At 35.9% G+C, this 24,697-nt stretch overlaps 2 protein-coding genes across 3 annotated transcripts; one reads left to right on the top strand and one right to left on the bottom strand.

Annotated features, from left to right (window-relative positions):
• Window positions 1-15: 15 nt before the first annotated feature.
• Window positions 16-5,307, top strand: kin (Kin17 DNA and RNA binding protein). Its single transcript, XM_073867030.1, has 11 exons — window positions 16-231; window positions 482-579; window positions 674-714; window positions 805-927; window positions 1,012-1,196; window positions 1,400-1,494; window positions 1,975-2,092; window positions 2,310-2,429; window positions 2,775-2,874; window positions 4,572-4,672; window positions 4,925-5,307. The coding sequence occupies exons 1-11, from the start codon at window positions 118-120 to the stop codon at window positions 4,985-4,987; spliced, it is 1,158 nt and encodes a 385-aa protein (XP_073723131.1). The 5' UTR covers window positions 16-117; the 3' UTR covers window positions 4,988-5,307.
• Window positions 5,082-23,595, bottom strand: itih2 (inter-alpha-trypsin inhibitor heavy chain 2). Of its 2 annotated transcripts, none has more exons than XM_073867019.1 (20): window positions 23,452-23,595; window positions 23,319-23,360; window positions 22,022-22,060; window positions 20,736-20,905; window positions 20,549-20,656; window positions 20,300-20,462; window positions 19,979-20,215; window positions 18,899-19,015; window positions 17,489-17,657; window positions 17,277-17,402; window positions 16,723-16,904; window positions 14,843-15,028; window positions 14,386-14,525; window positions 11,068-11,246; window positions 9,481-9,648; window positions 9,160-9,273; window positions 8,874-9,072; window positions 8,329-8,501; window positions 6,248-6,359; window positions 5,082-5,550 (listed from the first exon to the last, which is right to left on the bottom strand). In XM_073867019.1, the coding sequence occupies exons 1-20, from the start codon at window positions 23,542-23,544 to the stop codon at window positions 5,403-5,405; spliced, it is 2,865 nt and encodes a 954-aa protein (XP_073723120.1). In that variant the 5' UTR covers window positions 23,545-23,595; the 3' UTR covers window positions 5,082-5,402. The 2 variants fall into 2 exon arrangements, with proteins under 2 accessions (XP_073723120.1, XP_073723125.1); XM_073867024.1 differs by having other exon boundaries at window positions 9,481-9,642.
• Window positions 23,596-24,697: the final 1,102 nt, after the last annotated feature.

Below are 24,697 nucleotides of genomic sequence, written 5' to 3'. Positions count from 1 at the left end.
CTGTGACGAAACGGGCGTTTTGGTAAAGCGAGTGTTTAACGTCACAAGCAAGGAAGCGGTGTTTGTACACCAGACACAATTGTTGTCTTTCGTTTTCTAAAACTTTACTGTTTAACAATGGGAAAGGCAGATTTTCTAAGCCCTAAAGCGATCGGGAACCGAATCAAAGCCAAAGGATTGCAGAAACTTCGCTGGTATTGTCAGATGTGTCAGAAACAGTGTCGAGACGAAGTAAGTTTATGGTAACCATGTGTCTCGTTATCCAGTGGTTTAGGCTAATTTAGTTTAAAACTATCTGATCAATATTGATTTACTGTAATCTGTATTCCTCAAAACCTAGTTAATCTGTTTTATACATCAGAGGCAGTGTTTCAACAACTAGTAAGCTGACAGCAAGGTTGTTAACATTGTTTAACATTTTACAAAACATAACACTTGCGGGTTTAATTTAATTCATTCCCATAATCTCTCTTAAACGCAGAATGGGTTTAAATGTCACTGCATGTCTGAGTCTCATCAGAGACAGCTGCTGTTAGCTTCAGAGAACCCCAACCAATTCATGAGCCACTTCTCAGATGAGTAACCTCACGTGCTTATATTTGTACATATGATTATGTATTATCCATATGTATAAGTAAATTATTAACAATGTGTGCATTTTGTTTTTTAGTGAATTCAAAACTGATTTCCTGGAGCTTCTCAGAAGGCGTTTTGGTAAGGATAAAATCATTGCAACTTTAAATCACTGTACATTTTTTTTAGCTTGTTTACTTATTGTGTTATGGTGTCCGTTTATTCCTGCAGGAACCAAACGAGTCCACAATAACATCGTCTACAATGAGTATATCAGCCATCGGGAACACGTCCATATGAACTCCACACAATGGGAAACTCTTACTGACTTCACCAAATGGCTTGGGAGAGAAGGTAAGCAAGCATCAAACGAATGCACCCATAAGCTAATTCACCTATTACAGTGATGTCTTATTTAGATGATGTTGGTTTATGTAGGTTTCTGCAAAGTGGATGAGACTCCCAAAGGTTGGTACATCCAGTACATCGATCGTGATCCGGAAACTATACGTAGGCAAGAAGAACTGGAGAGGAAGAAGAAACAAGATTTGGATGATGAAGAGCGCAGTGCTAAGTTCATTGAAGAACAAGTTCGGCGTGGACGGGAAGGCAGAGAACCTGAGGTGTGTGCTTGGAAATGTGTTTCTATCAGTTAGAAATGAACTTGAATGTTTCTGATTTTAAAACAATTTAAGTCGTCCTAAGCTAAATTTGAAGTTCATCTTTCTAGTAATGTATAAATAAACATTTAGACAAATTCAAAGCTCAGAGATAACAAATTTCTGCACCAAGCGTTCACACATTTTTAACATCTGTGTATCTACAGGAGGAACCAGTGTTTACAGAATTTAAGAGGGAGAATGAAGACAAGAAAATTACCTTGAGCATAGATGTTGCTTCTGCAGGACCTTCTAAAACAAGGTAAAAAATAGCAAAGCACCATAGCTTTACTTTGAGGTTTACTTTGGTTGTGAATGCAGTTTCATGTTAAGTAAGGGATAATGTATAGGCAGCCTCTAATTCGGGTCCTGATCACACTGTCGGGCTTATTTCTGCCATAACAACTTGCTCCCTCTACAATATCCCACTTATTACACGGCTATTTTATCTCATAAGTAAGGTAAGGAACATTTAAGTATTGATTTAAAATATTTTATTTGCTAATTTTTAACGAATGCTGCTGACCTTCCGTGAGGAAAACACGTTTATTTTCGGTTGTAAGACAAGACATTCAAATGTCATTAACACACTATTTGGTTTAATCATTTGTATAATTTAATTTTTGTGTAATGTCAAAATGATTTGCAGCATCTGGGTTATCAGAATCAGGCATGTGTAATAATTTGTAATATTCTCTCTCTGTATATAGTTTAAAAATGACCCTGTGTTTCTGTCCCATAGTTTGACTCTGGGTCCTAGCACCCTCAAAGTTGCTGCTTCAGCCAAAAGGAAAGAGTCCTCTCACAGTTCAGAGTCTAAAGACAAGAAAAAGAAATCCGCCCTCGATGAAATAATAGAGGTATGCTTTCTTCTGCATCAAGTTAAAATATTCAATTTGCATCGCCTGGATTTGCTCTAAACAAAAGTTTATAAGTGAACACCCAATTTAAACCATCAGTGTTTCCTATAAATAATTGTTTAGTTTGCTAATTCATACAACCTCACACAAGTCTTTTTTTAGTATTAGTTTACACTGGTCTTCAACCAGAACTTTACTTTTTTTCTTTAACTTTCAGATGGAGGAGCAGAAGAAGAAATCTGTACGATCAGATAACTGGATTCAACCAAACATTGTAGTAAAAGTGATAACAAAAAGACTTGGGGAGAAGTATTACAAAAAGAAAGCAATGATTCGGGTAGGTGAAATGTTCATTAGTGGATAATAGCATGGCTATAGGCCATTTCAAAAGATGTAAACAACACTGGTCCAGAAGCACTTCCTGTTTCATTTTTTAACACTATATAAACGTTGGGATAAAATAAACCAACAGAACATATAAACCTGAACTAACTGAAGTTAAACAAACATCTTAAAGATAATGATATATGTGAAATAAAAAAATAACTGTCACAAACTGTAACAGGAAGTGTTTCTGGACCAGTGTTGTTTATATCATTTGAAATGGTGTATATGGTTGCACCCAGATGGTATAATATGTTTCTGACAGCAGTATTTTCTGTATATGTGTGTTATTTTATAGGAGGTACAGAATAAGTACACAGCCTTGGTGAAGATGCTAGACTCCGGAGACAAACTCAAACTGGACCAAAGTCACGTGGAGACGGTTATTCCAGCTCCTGGTAACGCATTACTATGCATAAGCATGCATTCTTTTTATTTAAAGCAAAAGTTTTACCAAAAATGAAAGTTTTTTTCAACTTCATGATCTCTTAAAGAGACCCTCCACTTAAAAAAAAAAAAAAAATAGGTTCATTTTCCATCTCCCCTAGAGTTAAACATTTGATTTTTACCGTTTTGGAATCCATTCAGCTGATCTCCGGGTCTGGCGGTACCACTTTTAGCATAGCTTAGCATAATCCATTGAATATGATTAGACCTTTAGCATCGCGCTCAAAAATAACCAAAGAGTTTAAAAAAAATTCCTATTTAAAACTTGACTCTTCAGTAGTTACATTGTGTACTAAGACTGACAGAAAATTAAAAGTTGTGATTTTTTAGGCCGATATAGCTAGGAACTATTCTCTCATTCTGGCGTAATAATCAAGTTGTAACATAGCTGCAGCAGGCAAAATGATATTAAGCAGCGCCTGAAAATAGTCCCCCTTGGTAACTTTCAATAGCAGGGGACTATTTTCGGGAACTGCGCCATTTTCGTATTTATAAGCACACTTGAGCTTCTTACCAAAACGTTACGCCTAATTCACAACACGCATGTACGCACATGAGTTTGTTCTTAAACTTGTTTTCAGGTTATTGAATTGAGTGTTTTGCATGAGCGTGCACGAGGTTGGACATATAAGGGCTTTCCGCAGCACTGGCCCAGAGAAAATTTTAGCGCAGTTTGTCATAGAAGCAAGAAGAGATTTAAAAAGTGAGGAAGAAAAGCGTGAAGATTTGTCATTAAGTGCATCTTCTTTATATGTGTAGAAAAATAAGTAGGCTATAGACCATTTCATCGGACGCACGTGCAGTGATGGATACGCTTCTTGTCCGACCTTTACATCCGGTTTCAGTTTTTTAATGGTCTGACTATTTGCTAAACTGAACTCTTGAACCAATACCTCGTCGAAAATAACAAATGTTTTGGTTTTCTAGGAAACCTGCGTGTTGTTTTTTTGCTTGTTATATAAATAAACTGTTTAAAGTACTTTGTTGTATTTATTCTTAGCGGAGTTTACCGGAAGTTACGTGTTGACCACGGACGCCGCTTGTTTATGTTGTTACTGCTCAAATCGTCAATAATAAAATGTATATAATAATAATAATAATAATATAGATCATGTATAATAATATAATACAGAAAATATTATGATATAAAATATAATTGTTAATTTTATATATCAGCATTTTTATAATTATAGCCTGGTATTTGATTATAGTGTACATGATTGGTTTTAGGTTTTCTTGAATTTTTGCATACATTAAGAAATTTTGATGTAAAAGTTTGTTGAATCACGATTTGTTTGTGGAAACATCCATACGCACATCTCACACACAAATTTGTGCGTACGCATGTTTAATGAATGAGATCCAGTGTTTTCTACATAGCTTTGATCGTGTATATTTGTTTGCCATATACTTAAAACCCATGACTGAGTATTGTAGATAATGACTTAAGTATGTGTTTGCATCCTTCAGGTTTAGTAAACTTTGAATATAAGCATATGAGAGTCATATGGACTTTTTTTGTGTATGTCTTTATGGAGATTGACTGATGATTACACTGGTGTAAACCGTTGTTGTCAATATAAACTACATATTGTCTGCAGTTACAGAGATATTTTACATAATTTCTCTTTCTCTCCTTTGTGTGTAGGTAAGCGAGTTTTGATCCTAAATGGTCAATATAAAGATACAGAGGCCATCCTGGACGGCATTAATGAGCACAAATTCTCCGCCACACTCACATTAGACTCGGTAAGTTCACACAGAACAGTGTCATGAAATGATTTCCCAAATATTGTTAAAAGTACAGTCTGTATTTTTCAGGACTAGGTAAAGTAACCTATATTTAACATTTTACAGAGATTATTATTTTTGTACATATGGAATTTGGTATTGTACTTACCTTTTATATTTTTAAAGGACTGTCAAAACATTAATTGTGATCAATTGCACACAAAAAATCTTTAATTCAGGATTTACAATCTGGTCTTTGTCTTTATTCAGGGTCGTTTGAAAGGAAAGACTGTGGAGGGGATCCCATACGAAGACTTCTCCAAACTAGCCTGATGTTCATCTTTCCAGAGCGACTCTACTGTGTCAGAGCCTAATCTCGATGCTTTACATTTTGCATGTACATAATAAAGACTCATACACAATCATCTAATATACATACTGGAACAAATTCTGCAATCAATTTATTGTGCTTATATTTGTTATCTTTGAAAATGGTTGCATATGATAAAATATTTATAGATTACAAATGATTACAATACATTGATATGCTCTAGTTTACTTCATTTTAGAGGATTATCTTTTCTCGCTTGATGTACAACACCATTTTCTGATGTTTTGTATCTTGTAGTATTAAAAATGACTTTTTTCCAAAACCACCTTGTCAAGTTTCATGAGAAAGGGTTTTGTTTGTATAAAATAACTCTTAATAACGATTCTTCCTCTCTCTTTTTTTCACTTTTTTAACATTTCAGAGAGAAGGCAAGAAGCTGTCTAGCTCAGGGAGGATATAGTTGGTGTAACTTCCATCAATAAAGCCTTTTCCGTTGTTATGGACAAACCAGCAGTAGACATCTGAACCTTGTTTCTTGTCAATTCTGTAGTCCTTCTGCCAACCCCTGATAAACACACAAATTCAAACATTTTAAGATATAACAAAAATAATAATATTTTACATTGACTATTGTAAAGTATAAATACATCATAATGGTATTACTTGTATCTTCTTTATGCAGATTTTAATCTAAAATTGTACTTGTACAGAATGATTTTTATGTATTACAGTAATGAGAATTATCAGTGATTATATTAAAGGTCCATTGTGTCGATTTTAGCGGCATCTAGTGGTGAGACTGAATGGCAACCAACAGCTCACCCATCCCTCTCGAAACGCATAGTGAAGCTACTGTAGCCAACGTAGGCCAAAAACATCATCATCTGAGACAAAAAATGTGCTATATATCAGTTTGTCCATTTAGGGCTACTGTAAAAACATGACGGCGCGAAATGGCGACTCCCATGTAAGGGGACCTGCAGTGTATGTAGATAAAACATCTCATTCCAAGGTAATGCTGTTCATTTTGTAAGGTAATGCACAACTGATGATAATATAGTTTTGTATATTATATTGCATTTCTTATCCTTCTAAAAGTTACACACTGCAGCTTTAATTTTCATAAAAATTATGTAAAATATTATGCAGAGTTTCTTGCTTCTGTATTACATTTCTGGAAATATTAACTGGACATTTCTGAGATTCACTCTACAATGTGTGTAAAAATCAGAAATGTTTGTATAAGATATTGAGAGATGTACCTGGTGACGGCCAGTTTGTTGCCTTTCACCTCCATTACGGCCTCTTTCTTTTTTGGATCTGCTCCTTTATGCACGTCGTACACTTTCACCTGTGGTTCCTGTGTAAACTGACCTGTTAGGACACACAAAAACCATTTTAGAACATTAGTTACACACTCACTAGATTACTGAGTTCAAAACCATGAACATGAAATAAACATGATATAAAAACAACGTACTATATCTCTTATATGTTAATCATTTTAGTCATTTACAGTTGAAAGAAAAAGTGAACCCTTTGGGCTTACTTGGATTTCTTCATAAATTGGTCAAAAAATGTGTTCTGATCTTCATCTAAGTCACAACAATAGAGAAACACAGTCTGCTTAAACTAATACCGCACAAACATTGTACATTTTCATGTTTTTATTGAACACAACATGTAAACATTCATAGTGCAGGGTGGAAAAAGTATGTGAACCTTTGGGTTTAATAACTGGTTGACCCTCCTTTGGCAGCAATAACCTCAATCAAACGTTTCCTATAGTTGCAGATCAAACATACACAACGGTCAGGAGAAATTTTGGACCATTCCTCTTTACAAAAGTGTTTCAGTTCAGCAATATTCTTGGGATGTCTGGTGTGAATCGCTGTCTTGAGGTCATGCCACAGCATCTCAATCGGGTTGAGGTCAGAACTCTGACTGGGCCACTCCAGAAGTCGTATTTTCTTCTGTTGAAGCCATTCTGTTGTTGATTTACTTCTATGCTTTGGGTCGTTGTCCTGTTGCATCGTCCATCCTCTGTTAAGCTTCCTGCAAAATGTCTTGATAAACTTTGGAATTCATTTTTCGAACGACGACAGTAATCCGTCCAGGGCCTGAGGCAGCAAAGCAGCCCCAAACCATGATGTTGATGTTGGTGTGCCTTTTGTTCTCCACACATAGCGTTGTGTGTTCTATTCAAACAACTCAATTTTGGTTTAATCTGTCCACAGAATGTTTTGCCAGTAGTGCTGTGGAACATCCAGGTGCTCCTTTGCAAACTTCAAACGTGCTGCAATTTTTTTTTTTTTGGACAGCAGTGGCTTCCTCCGTGGTGTCCTCCCATGAAGTCCATTCTTGTTTAATGTTTTCCTTATTGTAGATTTGTCAACAAAAATGTTAGCATGTGCCAGAGATTTCTGTAAGTCTTTAGCTGACACTCTAGGATACTTCTTCACCTCATTGAGCATTCTGCGCTGTGCTCTTGCAGTCATCTTTACAGGACGTCCACGTCTAGGGAGTGTAGCAACAGTGCTGCACTTTCTCCATTTGTAGACAATCTGTCTTACCGTGGACACATGGACATCAAGGCTTTTAGATATACTTTTGTAGCTGTTTCCAGCTTTATGTAAGTCAACAATTCTTGATCGTAGGTCTTCTGAGAGCTCTTTTGTGCGAGGCATGGTTCACATCAGACAATGCTTCTTCAGAACAGCTAACTCAAAACTGGTTTGTGTTTTTTATTGGACAGGGCAGCTTTAATCAACACATCCAATCTCATCACATTGATTGGACCCCAGGTTGGTTGACTCCTTGGCTCCAATTAGCTCTTGGAGAAGTCATTAGCCTAGGGTTTCACATACTTTTTCCCCCCTGCACTATGAATGTTTACATGCTGTGTTCAATAAAAACATAAAAACGTATCATGTTTGTGCGGTATTAGTTTAAGCAGACTGTGTTTCTCTATTGCTGTGACTTAGATGAAGATCAGAACACATCCCTACTGAAAAATCCAGCTAAGACCAGCATAACCTTACGCTGGTCCTCCCAGCCTGACAAAGCTGGTCATGCTGGTGGGCCAGCTGGTCTTCCAAGTGATCAAAACACAGGTAGACCAGCTTGCTACAACAGCAACACCACCTTCCTACACCAGCAAAACCAGCTAAAACCAAGCTGGAGACCAGCTAAAACCAGCTCACCAGCTTATGCTGGTCTTAGCTGGATTTTTCAGTAGGGATTTTATGACCAATTTATGAAGAAATCCAAGTAAGCCCAAAGGGTTCACATACTTTTTCTTTCAACTGTATTTTAGTAGACATGTACATGTTGGTGAACGCACCAATGAGACCATGAACTTGCGAGGAGTATTTGTTGTCATTTGGCATGTAAAAGCCCAGGAAGTCCACCTGCACGGGATGTTTCTTCCATGCTCGATGCAGCAGCACCATCACTGAAATACCATCATCGGTCGTCACGGTAACCTGTTGCTCCTTCACTATGGTAATCTTCATCCTGACAAGCAAGTATTTGCATATATTAACAAACAAATCAGCATATATTTATAATCATGACCCTGCTGTTGCTAGCACCATGCTCTTCCAGTTTTTTTAAATATACATTTTATATATAACCCTTAAAAATTTACACCTACAGCTACATGTTACCCAACATAGCATCACTAAATGTTACTTCACAATATCTTAGATGAACTTTTGGTTTGATAGTCTCAACATCAGTGGCACCCATGCAGACAACCCACAGTCTGTTCACCGACCATCTGATGGCTAAAATCTGTTCAATAGATCTGTTTTTGGATTTTTACATATATATAAAGTGGACCTGACTTTCATGGTCTGGCTCTGTGACATTATAAGACTTTGATACCCTTTTAGCATCAGTTCAGTTGTTGCTCCCCAAGAGAAGGAATGATTGTTCCTGCCTTCCATCAGATCAATCCTGTTTGTTCCAACTATGACCTGCACGGCGTCTGTTCTGGAGTATATAGAGATGGTACCAAAGTATGTGTTTATTTTGTTGTTCTTCATCTTCTTAGCCCCCACCAACTGACCATTGATTGTAATACCTGTAGAGAAAAACACAGCACATATGAAATACGAAATAAGGACGTTGGCACTTAAAGAACGTTTTGCATCATGTCTGGAGAAGTTACCCTTTCCAGTGTCTGAAATCAAGTTGAGGATGTGCCCAGGTTTGGAGTCGATGTTAAAGCAGATGTCCATGTTGGTCTTAGGCAAGTGTATGATAAAGTGAGGATCATTGTCCACTGCGGTAAAAAAGTTAAACGTTATATACATACAGTACATATAAATGTAAAAATTGTACCTTATTAAAGTGCACCTTCTGTGCAAATGTGTTTTCTTGAAGAACTGGTGTTAACAAGATTCAAGAATTGCATTGTTGCTTAATTCACAACAGTAGTCTAAAACAATGCTTCTTTTAGCTGTCTGAATATGGTTGGATGGTGCATTACCAGAACTGATGTGCCCAGGAATGATTTGCCCAGGAGTGATTTGCCCAGGAATGATACTTTCTTGATCTCCTTTCTTGACTTCATTGGGGGCAGATGTGGGCAGAATCCACGGAGGAGGCTGATAGACTACATGTTCAAGAGTTTGTCCATTTAATAATGTAGCTGTAGCTAACAAATAAAACAAAAGAAAAGAGAGAGAATAGCAAAATATGCAAGGTTTCAAAACATTCCTTCAAAATATATTTTTTGTGTAAATAGTATATTTTGGAAAATTGATATAGATTTATAATTATATGTACATTTAATAATGTAATAATGTAATATCATGAAGAGCCTGCGTGCTCGAAACGTTACCTGATGCCTAGCACTGTTTTTAATTAATAAACATTTTTGATATTTTTGGAGCTTTGGTGTTGCCGACTTTGCATCATTACTAATAATGTAATATCAGCCATCATGTCATTATCGACTGTACCATTACATAAAAATTACTTTTTTAAATAAAAAAGTGGTATCTGACCCTGTAAAGACCAAAATACTACTTTACTTGGGCGTTTCTATATGGTTGTTTGCTTATTTAGGGTGGTTGCTTAGGGTGGTTACTCCACCATCTATTATTTTCAGATTTTCTGGATCGTAGATGGCTAATGATCCCAGTGTAAGTCTAAGCAATTTATTTTCACCAGTTTTATTGTGGTCAGGTTCAAGTTATACTGTAAATCTAAATATTTAAAGGGCCCCGTGTTTTATTCAGCAATATAAAAATAGTCTCTGGAATTCCCAGAATGTGTCTGTAAAGTTTCAGTTCAAAATACACCACAGATCTTTCATTATATGATGTTGAACATGGCCATTTGGGGCTGCAATAAATTTTTTTGCTGTTTTTGTGTGTTTCTTTAAATGCAAAAACTTCTGTTCCCCTCCCTGGATGCAAAGTAAGGGGGAGGAGCGCTTACACGTGTGCTTTGGACTACATGAAAACATGTGCCTCTGGCAGAAAGTTGGATTATGTGCTCATAAGGCGGAGTCTGTGAGCGGTTATGGTTGGGGCGTAATCAATGTGACATCACATTGATAGAGGATCCCCAAACAGCCTGTTTTGTGTGACTGTTGCGGTCTAAAGGAGATTACACAAAGAAGAATAGATGGATTTGTATAATAACAAGATGTTTCTGCACACACTATTGACTAATTTTCTGCTAGAAATACATTTATAAGTGCATTTTTTAGGTTAGGGGGGCTTTTAGAGAGGTGAATAATTCTTAAAATCTTTGGGAAAATGTTTTTCCAGGAATAGTGATCCGTGCCTTAGTATTATTGGTTATGAATCAAAATATCTACACTAAAATTATGTACACTGTAATTATGCAGGTGGTTGCCAGTAACTTACTGTAGAAGACAAAGACTGAAAATGTTTTATGTTCATTTAACTTTAAACAAACTGTTGCCAGTAAATAACATAAATGTAAAATCTACAGTAAGTTACTGGCAGCTAGTTGGCAGTAATACCCAGTAATACTGTAATTTCTACAGAAAAAAAAATCTTTTTTATTATTTGACTAGGATGAAACCCTTTGCGCTGGTTACCTGAGCAACAGCCGTGTTTGGAGTCTTTGGGCGAGTCGGCGATAAGTCGCTCAGCTATCTCCTGGTCCTGACTTTCTACCAGCATGGCAGTCAGAGGGGTCACAAACTGATGCTCCACAGCCAAAGCCACAATCCTCTGAGTGATCTTACGCTTTTTAATTGCACTAGGAGCTAGAGCGCTGCACAAAAGAAAGTCAATACAGTTTTAAACCACATTAAACCCTTGAATGTCACCCTCCTTTTTGAGTGGGGGGGAGGTGAAAAGATGATGTGCACTTTCAAATGAATAAAACTCTTGCATTCTTTGTTTTAGAAGCCTAATCTTGGTCTCTTTTTAAATAAGACACTGTAAAGTTTTTTTACGGAAGTGTAGTTGGTAATATTAAATAAAAAAAATTGTTATAGCAATTTGAGTTTATTTTAATAAAAACAAAATTAATCAAGTATTTTTATATATTTAAAAACAATACAAATGTAATATTTCATGCCCAATATGCTAAAGAACTAAAATTTATTTTAACCCTAATTTCAAGTTAAAATAAAAAAAATTGCGTTCTATTCACAAATTAATAATTATAAAACGGTCAGTTCTGGTTCTTCATTCTGATTGGTTGAAACACATTCTAAGCTGTGAAAAAAAATAATAATATTTTTTATTTGTCTACAATTGCACAATTATTGGCGATATCCAGATAAATGTCAATAAATATTGTTGAGTCATCTCATCAATAAAGAGAAAACGTTCCTGAGCAGTTTCTACCTCAAATTCATATTTTCGCTATCCACTGGGAGGCGATCTTACCCAACTTAAACACTGATGCATTCACTCAACACTAAAAACACTGTGTTTTGATTGTGTCTCTGGATCTGATCTCTTACAAAAGTTCTTCACAAAAATTGAATTATCTCCGCTTTTAGCTGAAAATTTGAAAGGTGATAGGAGAACAAATGAAGGTAGGATAAAACTTTTTTTGTTTTTTGAAAGCGGATGGTCTGTTCTTTCATTTAATATTTTATGTTTATTTAAAGAAGATAATTTTTCTGTAAGGCATTAAACTAAAACTGGGTGGCAACATTTAAAAGAAAAACGCTGACGGGGAAAGAGTTAAGCATGCTTCAAAGCATATTTGATCATCACTTCAGCAGTTGCACGATATAAATGTTAAGGTATAAATTAGATGAATGTTGATTTTATAAAATAAACACCACAGTCTTAAATCATATTTTCATTGTGTCTTTGCTGCGTCTGTGTTGGTTGGGAACTGCGGTCTGTTTCAGCCACACTTGATTCTGAGGAACTACTTTGTTTGGCAGAAGAGTAATATTTGTACTAATATAATTACAACTTATTTGTGTTTTACTTTATGAAATCCTGCTATGCATATGAAGTAACCGTTTTATAAAAGCAATAAGCCCCGCTAAGCAGTGGGGTTACAGTGCATTTTATACAGTTTTTGCTTCGCATCGTGCCGACCAACGCACCTTAGCTGTTATAAAATGGCAAAAGGCTTTGGTGTGCACGTTACCTTAAAGTTTTTTTTAATGATATATTGTTTGTCAAGATTATTTTGGGTTTAGAGTAGAATATTAGTGTTATAAATATCTAACAACTTGGGCTCAATTATATAAAAAATTACTCTCACTGTGAAAACTACACTCTTGCAGCTTTTCAACAATATATAGTTTGTCAAAATTATTTTAGTTTTAGAATAAGCTATTATTTAATTAATTTGGGCTCACCTGCCGGACTGTGACAGTTTAGGGGTTAAATGGGTTTACGGGTTAAACCAGCTGTCATGACGTTTTGACACAAGAACTAACAACATTTGATGTTGCTGATGCTTTGCCATATTTAAAGGATCAATAATTTAATTTGATAACTTACATGTTGGTTTATTTAATCATACAAAGTGATAATACATCTTCAGGCAATTTGAAATATACCAAGGTGCTTTTATGCAACATTTATTTATAAATATTTTAAATATATTATTTATATGATTGTGTGCTTTTAGGACTTTGGAAGTTTCAACTATATTTTTAAAATATTTATATATATTTTGTGCTACATAAGAGTTAAGTGTGGACCATATGAGGAAAAAAAGAGATTTTTTTTGATAAGCTATTCCTTTGAATTAATAAACCAAATTATCATTCTAAATGTAAACCAAATCAGAATGCGAATCATAACAATAATTACCAGCATAACATGTACAATTTATATAATATCATAAAACCTATACTGGCATACTTGTGCTGAGTATGTTTGTTATTAAGGGTCACAATTTGATTAGAAGACAAATTCAGGAATATTATTCCATTAAAGGTAGGGTAACACATTTTGAAAAATGCTAACTGTAGCCGCCTAGCAATGAAATCACGATCCCACCCTCAAGTCAAATCGCCATCCAAAGTCACGCCTCTTTCAAAACACATGAACACGCACAGATCAGATGGTCACATCTCATATCTCATTCAGCAGTGAGAAAACTTTGCAGTACAAAGTGAATAACACTTCCAAAATAACCAACATAAACAACTGGTTTACATCGGAATTAGTTTAGGCACACTTTCGGATGTGTAGACGTAGTAACTAAATCGTTACGCTAATCCGTAAACTAACAAATTTCATAAGCAACACAACGTTTCATCAAAGTAAAATATCTGAATCCATCTCAATACAAAAATATTGCGTACCTACCTTACCAAAATAAACAGTGCAATGACCATTTCAGACTCTTTGCCTCCTGCAGCTGTTTCATCTCGTGGTAAAGCAGTAAAGTTACAGATGTTAATTTGGGTTTTTGCTCTTGCTGATCCAGGCAGTTTTTGCTGTTGTTGTTATAAAAGATGTCTTTCGTTTTGTGCCTCCTGTGTAGTTTGTCAATTCAGCAGAAAAGTTTGCCATTCTCGCTGTTTACAGACGGGAGGTGAGCGCACGTGAACGCGCCGATGACGTATGGTGTCAGGTGGACTTGTTGCGCGGTCAGCATTCAAATTACGCTTGCGTATGAGGGACAAAAAAGGAAACGTCCGTTCGGAACGAAATCTATGATTGGATGAACATTTTTTGGTCCTACGCCTTTCACAGATGACATACATTTCTAAAAATACATTTAAACAACTTAACACAGTGATTGCTATCAGGATGTGAGGAGACTTTTAACCAGCATAACTAAAAATGTTTCAGTATCAAATCTGTTATACCTTTAATCTAATGGACACAGTGTGTGTAAAACTACCATATTATTAATATTCACATTCATATTGGAAACAGAGGCAGTACTTTTAGTGTAAACACAGGGTTGTGACTCTCACCGTTCGGCTAGAAGTTGATTGACAGTGATGTAAGCCCACATTTGTCGAGCGAAGCCAGGGAAGGAATGCTGTTGTGTGTTGAGCACAGAGTCCAGCTCCCCAATATCTGTGTCTGTCTGGATGTTAAGGTTCATGTTGGCCTAGAAGGGAAATTTACTTCTAGTCAAAGTGGTCATTTATTAACTGAACTTGACAAGCATTTAATAAACTGTTGTAAATATTTGGTGTGTCCTTTAAAGGTAGTATATAAATTGTTAAAAACGTATAACTTCCTGCAGAAAGGACAAGCATAAATTCTCAGACTATATCTATTGTGCTGGTCAAACTAATGGACCACAAATGTTTAACTACTGATCAGTTAGAAATCCAAAACACAACCATGTTGGTCTTTTTAGCAGCGCTGATCCTGGATCTAATCAGAATTTCTAAACTGAGACAAAAGGGATGCGTCACTCACAGCAGAGGCAGTGATATAGCTTTGCAGCGTTGTGAGGTCTGTTGGTTGAACTTTTCCAGCTACTACCAGCTCAGAACCACGGAAGAACTTGTCAAAACGGTTCTGAGTCACGTCGCTTACGTCACTATCAGGGAAGTGGATGGTGATGGACCTGAGGAGAGGAGCGGAGACCTGGCTATAGAATTCCTAAAGAAAAAGGAAAAGAATTAGAAATTCCTTTAAGCAGCATTCCTGGGATGGGAGAAGTTTTGAGCTATAATGTGCAAAGCTCAAAATTGATGAATTCAGAATCAGAAATGTTTGAGTTCATTATTTCCAAATCTTCTAGTGATTGATGGTTTGAGACACTGCCGAGATCTTTTATGAAACATGCGTTTTTAATTAGAGGGTTGAGCTGTGCACTAAAGGGCTCTTTATAGTTGTGCGTAGGTCCTACGGCGCACTCATTTATACTTTTGCGTCGTCGTCCGCGTTGACGTGCAAACACGCGCGCAGACCGCTGGTAGGCAGTAACCACGCGTGTAACCACAGTAGCAGCACAAATGTCAAAGAAGAAGAAGCTTAGCAAGTTAACGCACAAACGAAGAAGAAACAGCAACTTGTTGTGTATGATTTAAGAAGACCAGCAATGATGGAAGTAAATAAACAGCGACTTTTGATGCAGTTTGAGTTAAATCACTCCTCAAACTAGCTCATCTTTGTTTCACCGTCACAAACGGAAATACCTATGACGCAGTTTTTTACCTGATGGGAGGGTTTCTGGTGGGCCAATCACAGCGCTTGCGGTCTGTGTAGATCTGACGTGCTTTGAAAAATTTTGCGAGGTGCACTTCAGGCTACGCAGAGCTACGCACCGTAGCTACGGCGTAGAACTTACGCACAACTATAAATCGGGCTTAAAGGAATATTCAATTTTCTTGGAGAAAAATCCAGATAATTTACTCACCACCATGTCATCCAGGGTGTTGATGTCTTTCTTTGTTCAGTCAAGAGGAAATTATGTTTTTTGGGGAGAACATTGCAGGATTTTTCTCATTTTATGGACTTTGATAGAGCCCAACATTTAATACTTAACTCAACACTTAACAGTTTTTTTTCAATGGAGTTTCAAAGGACTATAAACGGTCCCAAATGAGGCATAAGGGTCTTATCTAGCGAAACGATTGTCATTTTTGACAAGAAAAATAAAAAAATGCACTTTTAAACCACAACTTCTCGTCTAGATCCAGTTGTGATGCGCCAGCGTGACCCCACGCAATACATCATGACGTCAAGAGGTCACAGAGGATGAACGTGAAACTCCGCCCCAGTGTTTACAAGTGTGTTGAAAGAGGACCGTTCCGACGTTGTTGTATGTCAACTGATACTAATTAATGTCTTTGTGTCATTTTATTGTTTAAAATGGTCCGCAAAAGTGCGTTTTATATATGTAACATGTGACCTCCCTACGTCACCACGCATTTACGTTAGGTCGCGCTGGACCGGACCTAGACGACAAGTTGTGCTTTGGAGGAGCGTATTTTTTGTTTTTCTTGTCGAAAATGACGATTGTTTCACTAGATAAGACCCTTATGCCTCATTTGGGATTGTTTATAGTCCTTTGAAACTTCGTTGAAGAAACTTTTGGGTGTTGAGTATTAAATGTTGGGCTCTGTTGGGGTCCATTGGAATGAGAGGAATCCTCCAGTGTTTTCCTCGGAAAACATAGTTTCTTCTCGACTGAACAAAGAAAGACATCAACATTTTGGAAGACATGGTCGTGAGTAAATTACCTGGATTTTTCTTTTAAGAAAATTGAATATTCCTTTAAGCTGTTCATCTCAATTCACAACCTCACCCCTAGATGTCGCTAAAAATCTATACACTGTCACAAGATTTACCTTTAATTGCTCTGATGTATCATGATTGGCAAAGATCCTCTGGGCGACGCCCCTGTTGTCCAAGGAAATTCGCTCCAGGAAGTCAAAGTCCACGTCGAAGCCGATACCAAGGGAGAAGAGAGAAAACTCCTCTCTCATCACACGCTTCACGTTCTTCTGAATAGTGCTTAACTTTATTTCTCCTGAAGACAGAGAGAGAAAGAGAGAGAGAATTGTGTTTGGCTTGCCTGTTTGAAAACTTGATGCCACATTACTGAGATGCTCTTGAAGATCAGAAGGGCATCACAACTGTATGCTGCAGTCTTTATGTTATTTAAGTGGTTGCTATGGGGTTTCTAGGTGATTTATAAGGTTTTTTTGGGTGATTGCTTACTTCCAAAAGACAAAAAGAGTTTATTCACTTGTTAAATTGTGACCTAAAGAATACAGTTTCTAGGACCACTCGTTTCAAGTGAGCTTTTAATCTCAATACAATCTCTAACATACTACAGAAAAAACATGACACTGTACATTATCAAAAGAAAACATAATTGTGTAAATGTTAATCATCTTACCTACTGTTGGGTCTCCATCAGAAAACAGGATGATCATAGAAACAGAACGGGGGTCGAGCACGCCCCTACTGGATGCTTTCACCAGCATCTGCACTGCTCTCAGTAGAGCCTCGTTGATGTTTGTACCTGGAGTGAAATGTCACTTAAAATCACAAAAAAAAAACAGAAACCTTTTAAACCGTATGCCTCTCTCCAGCTTTTTTCTTTCTTACCTCCATTAGGTTTGATATTCTGAATATACTTTTTGGCCTCATCCACCTGGATGGAGGTAGCCGGCATCAGGTCTTCACTCCAGCAGCGGACGTTGTGATTGAAGTCTATGACACTGAAGTAGTCATCCATTGATAGATCATCCAGAATAGCCTTCATTGCCTCAACAGTCTAAGAAGGAAAGAAAGAGAAACAAAGATAGGTAAATGAGTACTTCATTTTCTAACTTTAATGGACAGGAAATCAATAAAAAAGAAATTCATAAAATGAATTACTTTATATATCAAATAGAAAAATTATAAATTAAATATCTTCATTTCATGATTCTCTGTATTAAGGCGCAAAAGGGCAATAATTGTATAAAGTGTATAAATGTAAGACAATATCAAAGGTCACACCACGGGTTAATGATACAGATTAACAATATCATCAATGGGATTTCTTTAAGAGTGTTTTTTTCATAGCTAATGAATGCCCATTTTGGAGCATGACATGACAGCATTTAATTATAAAAAAAAATTTTGTGTTCAGCTGAACAAAGAAAGTCATATACATCTGGAATGGCAGGAGTCAATACAGAAATTGTATATTTTGGTGAACTATTTTTTTTAAAGGGACACTTCACTTTTTTTGAAAATAGGCTAATTTTCCATCTCCCCTTGAGTTAAACATTTGATTTTTTACCATTTTGGAATTCATTCAGCTGATCTCCGGGTCTGGTGGTACCACTTTTAGCATAGCTTAGCATAATCCATTGAATCTAATTAAACCATTAGCATCATGCTCAAAAATGTCCAAATAATTTCTATATTTTCAGCAGGTGCAATGATATTACGCAGCGAAAATAGTCCCCTTGGTAACTTTCAATAGCAGGGGACTATTTTGGGGAACTGTGTAATATCATTGCGCCTGCTGCAGCTTGGTACATCAGCAAAGTCCTTGATTATTACGCCAGAATGAGAGTATATTTGCTAGCCATATCTGCCTTGAAAATCACAACTTTTAATTTTCCGTCGGTCTTAGTACACGATGTAACTACAGAAGAGTCACATTTTAAAATTTTAAAATAATTCTTTGGACATTTTTGAGCGTGATGCTAATAGTCTATTCAGATTCAATGGATTATGCTAAGCTATGCTAAAAGTGCTAGCGTCAGACCTGGAGATCGGCTGAATGGATTTCAAAACGGTAAAAATAAAGTGTTTAACTCTAGGGGAGCTAGAAAATTAGTAAAAAAGTGGAGTGTCCCTTTAAATAAGTGCCTTGCTGTGGTCACAACAAAATGACACATGCAGTTCTACACTACTTTCACAAGAGGGCGCTTCACATTTTTTTGAAGTAATGGGGTAAAGTGTATATATACAAAACATTCTGCAGTTGGTAAAAGTGAAAGTAGGTTACCACATCCTTACCTGTTTCATCTTCAATCCCCACATGCTGCCACTGACATCAATCACAAAAACAATGTTTTTGGAGAGAGGCGAAAGATCAGAAGGTGCAAAGAAGTGAATGAAATGACCATCAGACACCTGAAAGGTGAGGTATAAACATACATTAGCAATGATTTGTCTGTGTGATACTATTACACTTTTACTATTTTAGAAGTATGCAGTATCTGCGTTCCCATGGGTCCTTGAAATCCTTGAAAGTTTGTGGGGGGGGGGGATTCAAGGCCCTGGAAAGCTTTTGAAAATATACATGCTTACATACAGGTAATTGAATGTCCTCGAATCTATTTTATGCAAGTTTTCTTGAAAAAAATCCATGTTATTCCCTGTGTAGTGTAGGATAATATCATAAAAATTTTTGCCTTTTTAAACACATGTGCTAAACTGTTCGCTTTAAATGCTGTTTTGCATTTTTGTGTTTGACACATGAAAATGTCTGGGTTACGCATGTAACTGTTGTTCCCTGAGAAGGTTTCCTGTTTCGCTTCCCTTGCCAAACTTCCTGCGTCCCTGTAACGCCTTTGGCAATATTTCAGATAGCGATATACTTCCTGGCACCCGCGCCACCCTGTCTTTGTTGTTAAGCCTCACCATTGGTTGAACTTACCCCTGGAGGCGTCCCCAAAGTGTCACCGCAGTGACGCAGCGCGAGTTCCCTCAAAAGGGAACTGTAACAATGTATCTTAAAAGATAACATGATGTAACCTTGCTCTCACTTACAATGTGTCCCCACATTTAGTCCTTGAATTTGAGGGTATTGGACCTGGAAAGTTCTTAAAAGGTTATTGAAGTTGAAGTTAACTAAGGTGTGGGAACCCTGAGTATGTATACTAAATACCAGGATGACCTAGTAACAGCATGCACTGTCTACATGGGAAATTATATCCTACAATGCAATGCACTTGATACAGAGACGACAACTGCAGACTCCCTTATTGCATATATATATATATATGTATATTGGTGTATTTACGATTTTATTTAACCTAGAACTTTACATTTGTACATCATTTGTTAAATGTAAATGTGTGTGTACATTCACACCTGCAGTTCTCCAGCATTGCTCTCTCTCTCGACATCATATGTGATGGTCAAGGTGCCATCCACAGCGCTGTCTGTGCAGTTTTCACACTTACGCTGCTGCTGTAGTGTTGGTTTGAACACTAAATGGGCTTTGTCTTTGGTGTGGGTGATTCTGGTCAATTCTGCAAATTGTTCTCCTAGTGTGTTAGAGGCGGAGACAGACTTAATGCCTTTGGGTTCATATATATAAACATCAACCTTGGGTAAAAAAAAAACACATATTAGAGAAATTATGATTGATGTAAGCGTACATATATATGTTTGTGCTAATGTTAAACTGACTTGTAGCAAAGGCACAAGGCGTCCAGGCTGGATGTGCAGGGTGTGCTGGTAAAAGCCCAGTTTCCTCTGCAACATTTCTTGATAGTGTAGCTCAAACTCCACCTTGCTGCCAGGAGGAACATGCACCTCTGTCTTAAAGGTCTCCATTGCTTGAGAGTTAGTCCTGGGAAACATATATGTGTTACCAAACTGGCAGTACAGATGGATTTATAAATAAATATATATGAAAGAATCAGATAAATACAATACCTGACAATACCAGCAGCTTTCCCACGGGCTCTTGCTTGAGCGTAAAGGTTTCTCGCAACTGCTTTCTCCTTTACAGACCCAACAAATGTGATCCCATTTACGTTCATGAAAAGCAGCCGGCAGTGAGCAAGAAAGTCAATGTGTTTGTTTGTCTGTTTGTGTTTGTGTGTGTTATCGCTCTTACATGGTGAAGTTGTTGATAAAGGCACGTTTGGGGATTTGGACGTTGAAGCCGATGCTCTGTGCGCTGGAGCCCGAGTTAACCACAGAGCTCTTGACTGTGGTGTGAACGAATCGTGACGTTATCCTGCTCTCCATCTTATAGCTCTTAACAGTGATGTCATTGCCTTGAATAGCCTGCAGCACATACAGAACTCAGTAGAGTACATGAATCAATCAATGTCAATAATATATAAAAAAAAAAAATTGGACTAAATGCTAACTGCCCTCCATGTAGTTAGATTTCTTGCGACCAATTTTGTAGACCTGGACCACAAAACCAGTCATAAGTAGCACTGGTATATTTGTAGCAATAGCCAAAAATGCATTGCATGGGCCAAAATTATTCATTTTTTATGGCAAACATCATTAGGATATTACGAGATCATGTTTAGAAATATAGTAATTTTTCCTATCATCAATATATCAACAATTTATTTATTAGTAATATGTGTTGCTAAGGATTTCATTTGGACTTTAAATGTGATTTTCTCAATATTTGAATTTAAAAAAGTTGTAACTCGGCCAAATACTGTCTAATCATTACAAACATGCATAAATGGAAAGCTTATTTATTCCACTTTTAGAAGATGTATAAGTCTCAATTTAAAAAAAATTTAACTGACGATTTGTTGTCCAAGGTCACACATGTACACTAAAAAATACTGCCTTAAACATTTTTTTTTTTTAAGTCATTACTACTATAATTTATCTTGACTAGAAATTAGTTGTTATAACTACAGGTGAGTTGTTATAACTTATGAAATATAGTTGAAAGAAGTCAACTTCCTTTTATAAGTTGTAACAACTTGTAAATCTGAGTTGATTTAACAAAAAAATTTAAGGCAGCAAGGTATTTTTAACAGTGATATTAGAAATTATTTGCCGTTATTGATGCCAACAACTGATGATCAAATAATAGTTGAAACCAAATGTTGAAATGCTATTAGCTTTAATACTTAGGTTTATGGGTCTAACACAAAGTATGAGAAAAATTAATCTAGCCTTGGCAAACACCAAACTGAAAGCAGACAGCACACAACTGAACAATCAGCTGATTTGATTGCAATTTTGACAGAAGTGTGAAATAAACTATAAAATATATTAAGACAAATTAGCTAAGCAAATCAAACTAATTGGGTACTTGGAAAACAGAAGTAGAACAGCGGCAAAGGGTAAGTCAATAACCGGAGTGTCTTCAAACAAGACAATCGATTATTAGATAAGATCAAAGTTGAACAACAAGAGCATAGCCTCAAAATCCTCTTCCTCCTCACTGGTCAAAATGTTCCTCTACACATACAAACAAAAAGACATTAATGGAAATTGTTTAATATGAGGACATTGATAGGACAATTTTATAAATATATAACATTAATTCCCCTGATTAGTGGAAATCATATTTATATTATAAGGTACTTTTCATAAATATGGTACAAACAAGGCAACAAAAAAATTAAGTCTTTTTTGTTTAATTAAAATATGATCAGATTTAACTTTGGATATCAAGCATAAATATATCAAAATATTAAATATTATTTATATTAGATTAACATTTTTTTACACTGTAAAAATTTAAAGTTGGATTAACTTAAAAATTACTTTAATTGGTAGCACAACAAAATGTAATGTTTTTCAAATTAGTTTTAGTTTTTCAAGTAATGTTTTTCAAAATAATTTTCCTCACTTTAGGTGGAACATTTAGATTGAAATTTTTTTAATTTTTTAGCTGCTATCAATTAAATTAATTTTAAAAAATCACCTTAAAATTTTTACTTATAAAAAACTTTTTATGTGTTAGTGTTACCAGCTAAAGTAATTTTTAAGTAGATCCAACTTTCACTTGTACCATATTTTGGAAAACCTGATATATATGATTATTTTTCTAAGAATAAACATTTTAAATTAAAATTTAATATACAAAAAATATATAATACTAGACTAGAATGAGTGTCAAGGGTGCAGATTTAGCCTAAATTAGGCTATCACTAAGCCTACACTGGGACCAAGTCCAACAGCTATGAACTTATTAAAACTTTAAAGTGAGATTTTAGCCTAAGTTTTAAACTTCCAACTTTCATGTAAATCATTCCGTCAAGACTTTAATAGTAAAAAAATTAAAACACCCTGTTAATGAGAGGTTCGTAAACAGCTACGTGACGTAGTATGACACAATCAAAGAGACCGATGGACTTACACCTGACACTTTGATCATCGGTAATCAATGAAGGCCCCAGAGAGCCATTGATCACATTACACCCTTTACAAAAGAGTTTGAAACCAAGTACATTAAATAAATAAGATTAGGAAGACAAACTCTGTATTTTTTGGTATATATATATATATATATATATATATATATATAAGAACGGCTCAATTTCACATCTTCTTCTTAGTTTCATATGGATATTGAATAATTGTTCCTTTAGCTGGTAGTGTGCTAGACAATGCAAAGATCACAGGTTTGATTCCCAAGAAATGCACATACTGCCAAAATATATTCCAACTTGTTTGCCGAATGCATAAATGTATTTTAAATATGAAAACTTACCCTGTGTCTTCCAGATTGGTGATACTGATCCAACGAACCTGACTAACACATTAATAGAAAGAGAATATAACTTATCAACCCACCATCTTTGGCTGCATACACACTTTACATTTTTTTTTACTTTTAGTCTTACCAATTGACTTTCCCACTCTCCATCGATGACAAACTCAAAAGCCCAGCTCTGACAAAAGAGCAGGACACAAAGTAGAAGAACCGGAGGCTTCATGGAAAGAAGTCAGATATGAATTCTCTCAGTATAAAAAATGGCAGGCACAATCCACATGCAAACACAAACTCACTGAGCCTAAATGATCAGCCTGTGCTGTCAAGTAGACCTCTGAGCCCCGTCAATATTTGTTGTGCCCCACATAACCAAAAAAACAGAGAAAGGAACCTTTGAAACCTGACCAGCAGAAGAGCAAACACAGTACTGAAAAGGGATGGCGCATATAACATTCTTTTGTAGACGAGTTGGCAAAATAATAATGTTTTGTATACATTTAAATTTGTTCAAAGAATAAAATTAAGATTTTTTTTGTTTGTTTAAAAATAAGTTTAAATGACTTTTGGTTTCAGTATATTGTTTAATAGAGTGCAAAATAAGGCCCTTTTCTTTATTTCAACAAAATTTCAGTTAAAGGGGGTGTTTAAGTTTTAATAAGGTATACATTATTTAAGCTGTTTTTTATTTCTTTTGCATTAAACTTATTTTTCCAAAAACCTGTAACCAAAATGTGGGACATATAATAAATACAGTTTCAAACGGCTTGTGTAATTTTGTTATAATAAAACATCAAAATTAAACAAACAAATAAAAAGGAAATAAATAATAAATAAGATTAAGCTATGCCAGAATAGCCAACAGGGTTGCAAATCTAGCCTATTAAGGTTGTCAATCCATATGGCTATATAGCTATTTTGGGACCATTGTCGGTTTTGAAATTAATATAACAATTAAATAATGGTACTTCTTGGATGACACCTAACACCATTTTGAGGATTTTTTGTGTCAGTTTAAGAGTTATCACAACATACTTGAATAATGCCCTCATTGAAAATTGCCAAATGTGTCTCCGGGTGTATTCTCATGCAGCATAAAAGGGTACTCTGTGTCATTCTGATACATTGTTAATTCAATGTGTTAATACTGCTGAGGTGCAGGTGGTTAAGAACAACTGGGATGTGAGTGATGCCAACAGACTTAACGTAATTGGAGGCATGAAATGCTTCAAAGAGACAAGTTTTATTCAATAAATATAAAGGAGATTCATACACATACAAATTACAAGATGATGACTTACTACTGTAAGATCTGATTACCGTAATTAAACAAAACTAGTACAGAAACAATAGCTCAGTTTAGGTAACCTAAACCAACC

This window comes from Misgurnus anguillicaudatus, chromosome 1 (genome assembly GCF_027580225.2).
Source record: "Misgurnus anguillicaudatus chromosome 1, ASM2758022v2, whole genome shotgun sequence".
Lineage (NCBI taxonomy): Eukaryota > Metazoa > Chordata > Actinopteri > Cypriniformes > Cobitidae > Misgurnus > Misgurnus anguillicaudatus.
Note: the sequence above shows the minus strand (reverse complement) of the source record. Positions and strands in the feature narration are given on the sequence as shown.

Coding starts and splice junctions, on each gene's coding strand:
- kin (XM_073867030.1), top strand. CDS start 118: ATGGGAAAGGCAGATTTTCTAAGCCCTAAAGCGATCGGGAACCGAATC. Junction 928..1,011: donor CAAATGGCTTGGGAGAGAAG/GTAAGCAAGCAT, acceptor TGGTTTATGTAG/GTTTCTGCAAAGTGGATGAG. Junction 1,197..1,399: donor GGGAAGGCAGAGAACCTGAG/GTGTGTGCTTGG, acceptor GTGTATCTACAG/GAGGAACCAGTGTTTACAGA.
- itih2 (XM_073867019.1), bottom strand. CDS start 23,544: ATGAAGCCTCCGGTTCTTCTACTTTGTGTCCTGCTCTTTTGTCAGAGC. Junction 20,216..20,299: donor GCCTTGTGCCTTTGCTACAA/GTCAGTTTAACA, acceptor TTTTTACCCAAG/GTTGATGTTTATATATATGA. Junction 16,905..17,276: donor TGATGGAGACCCAACAGTAG/GTAAGATGATTA, acceptor CTCTGTCTTCAG/GAGAAATAAAGTTAAGCACT.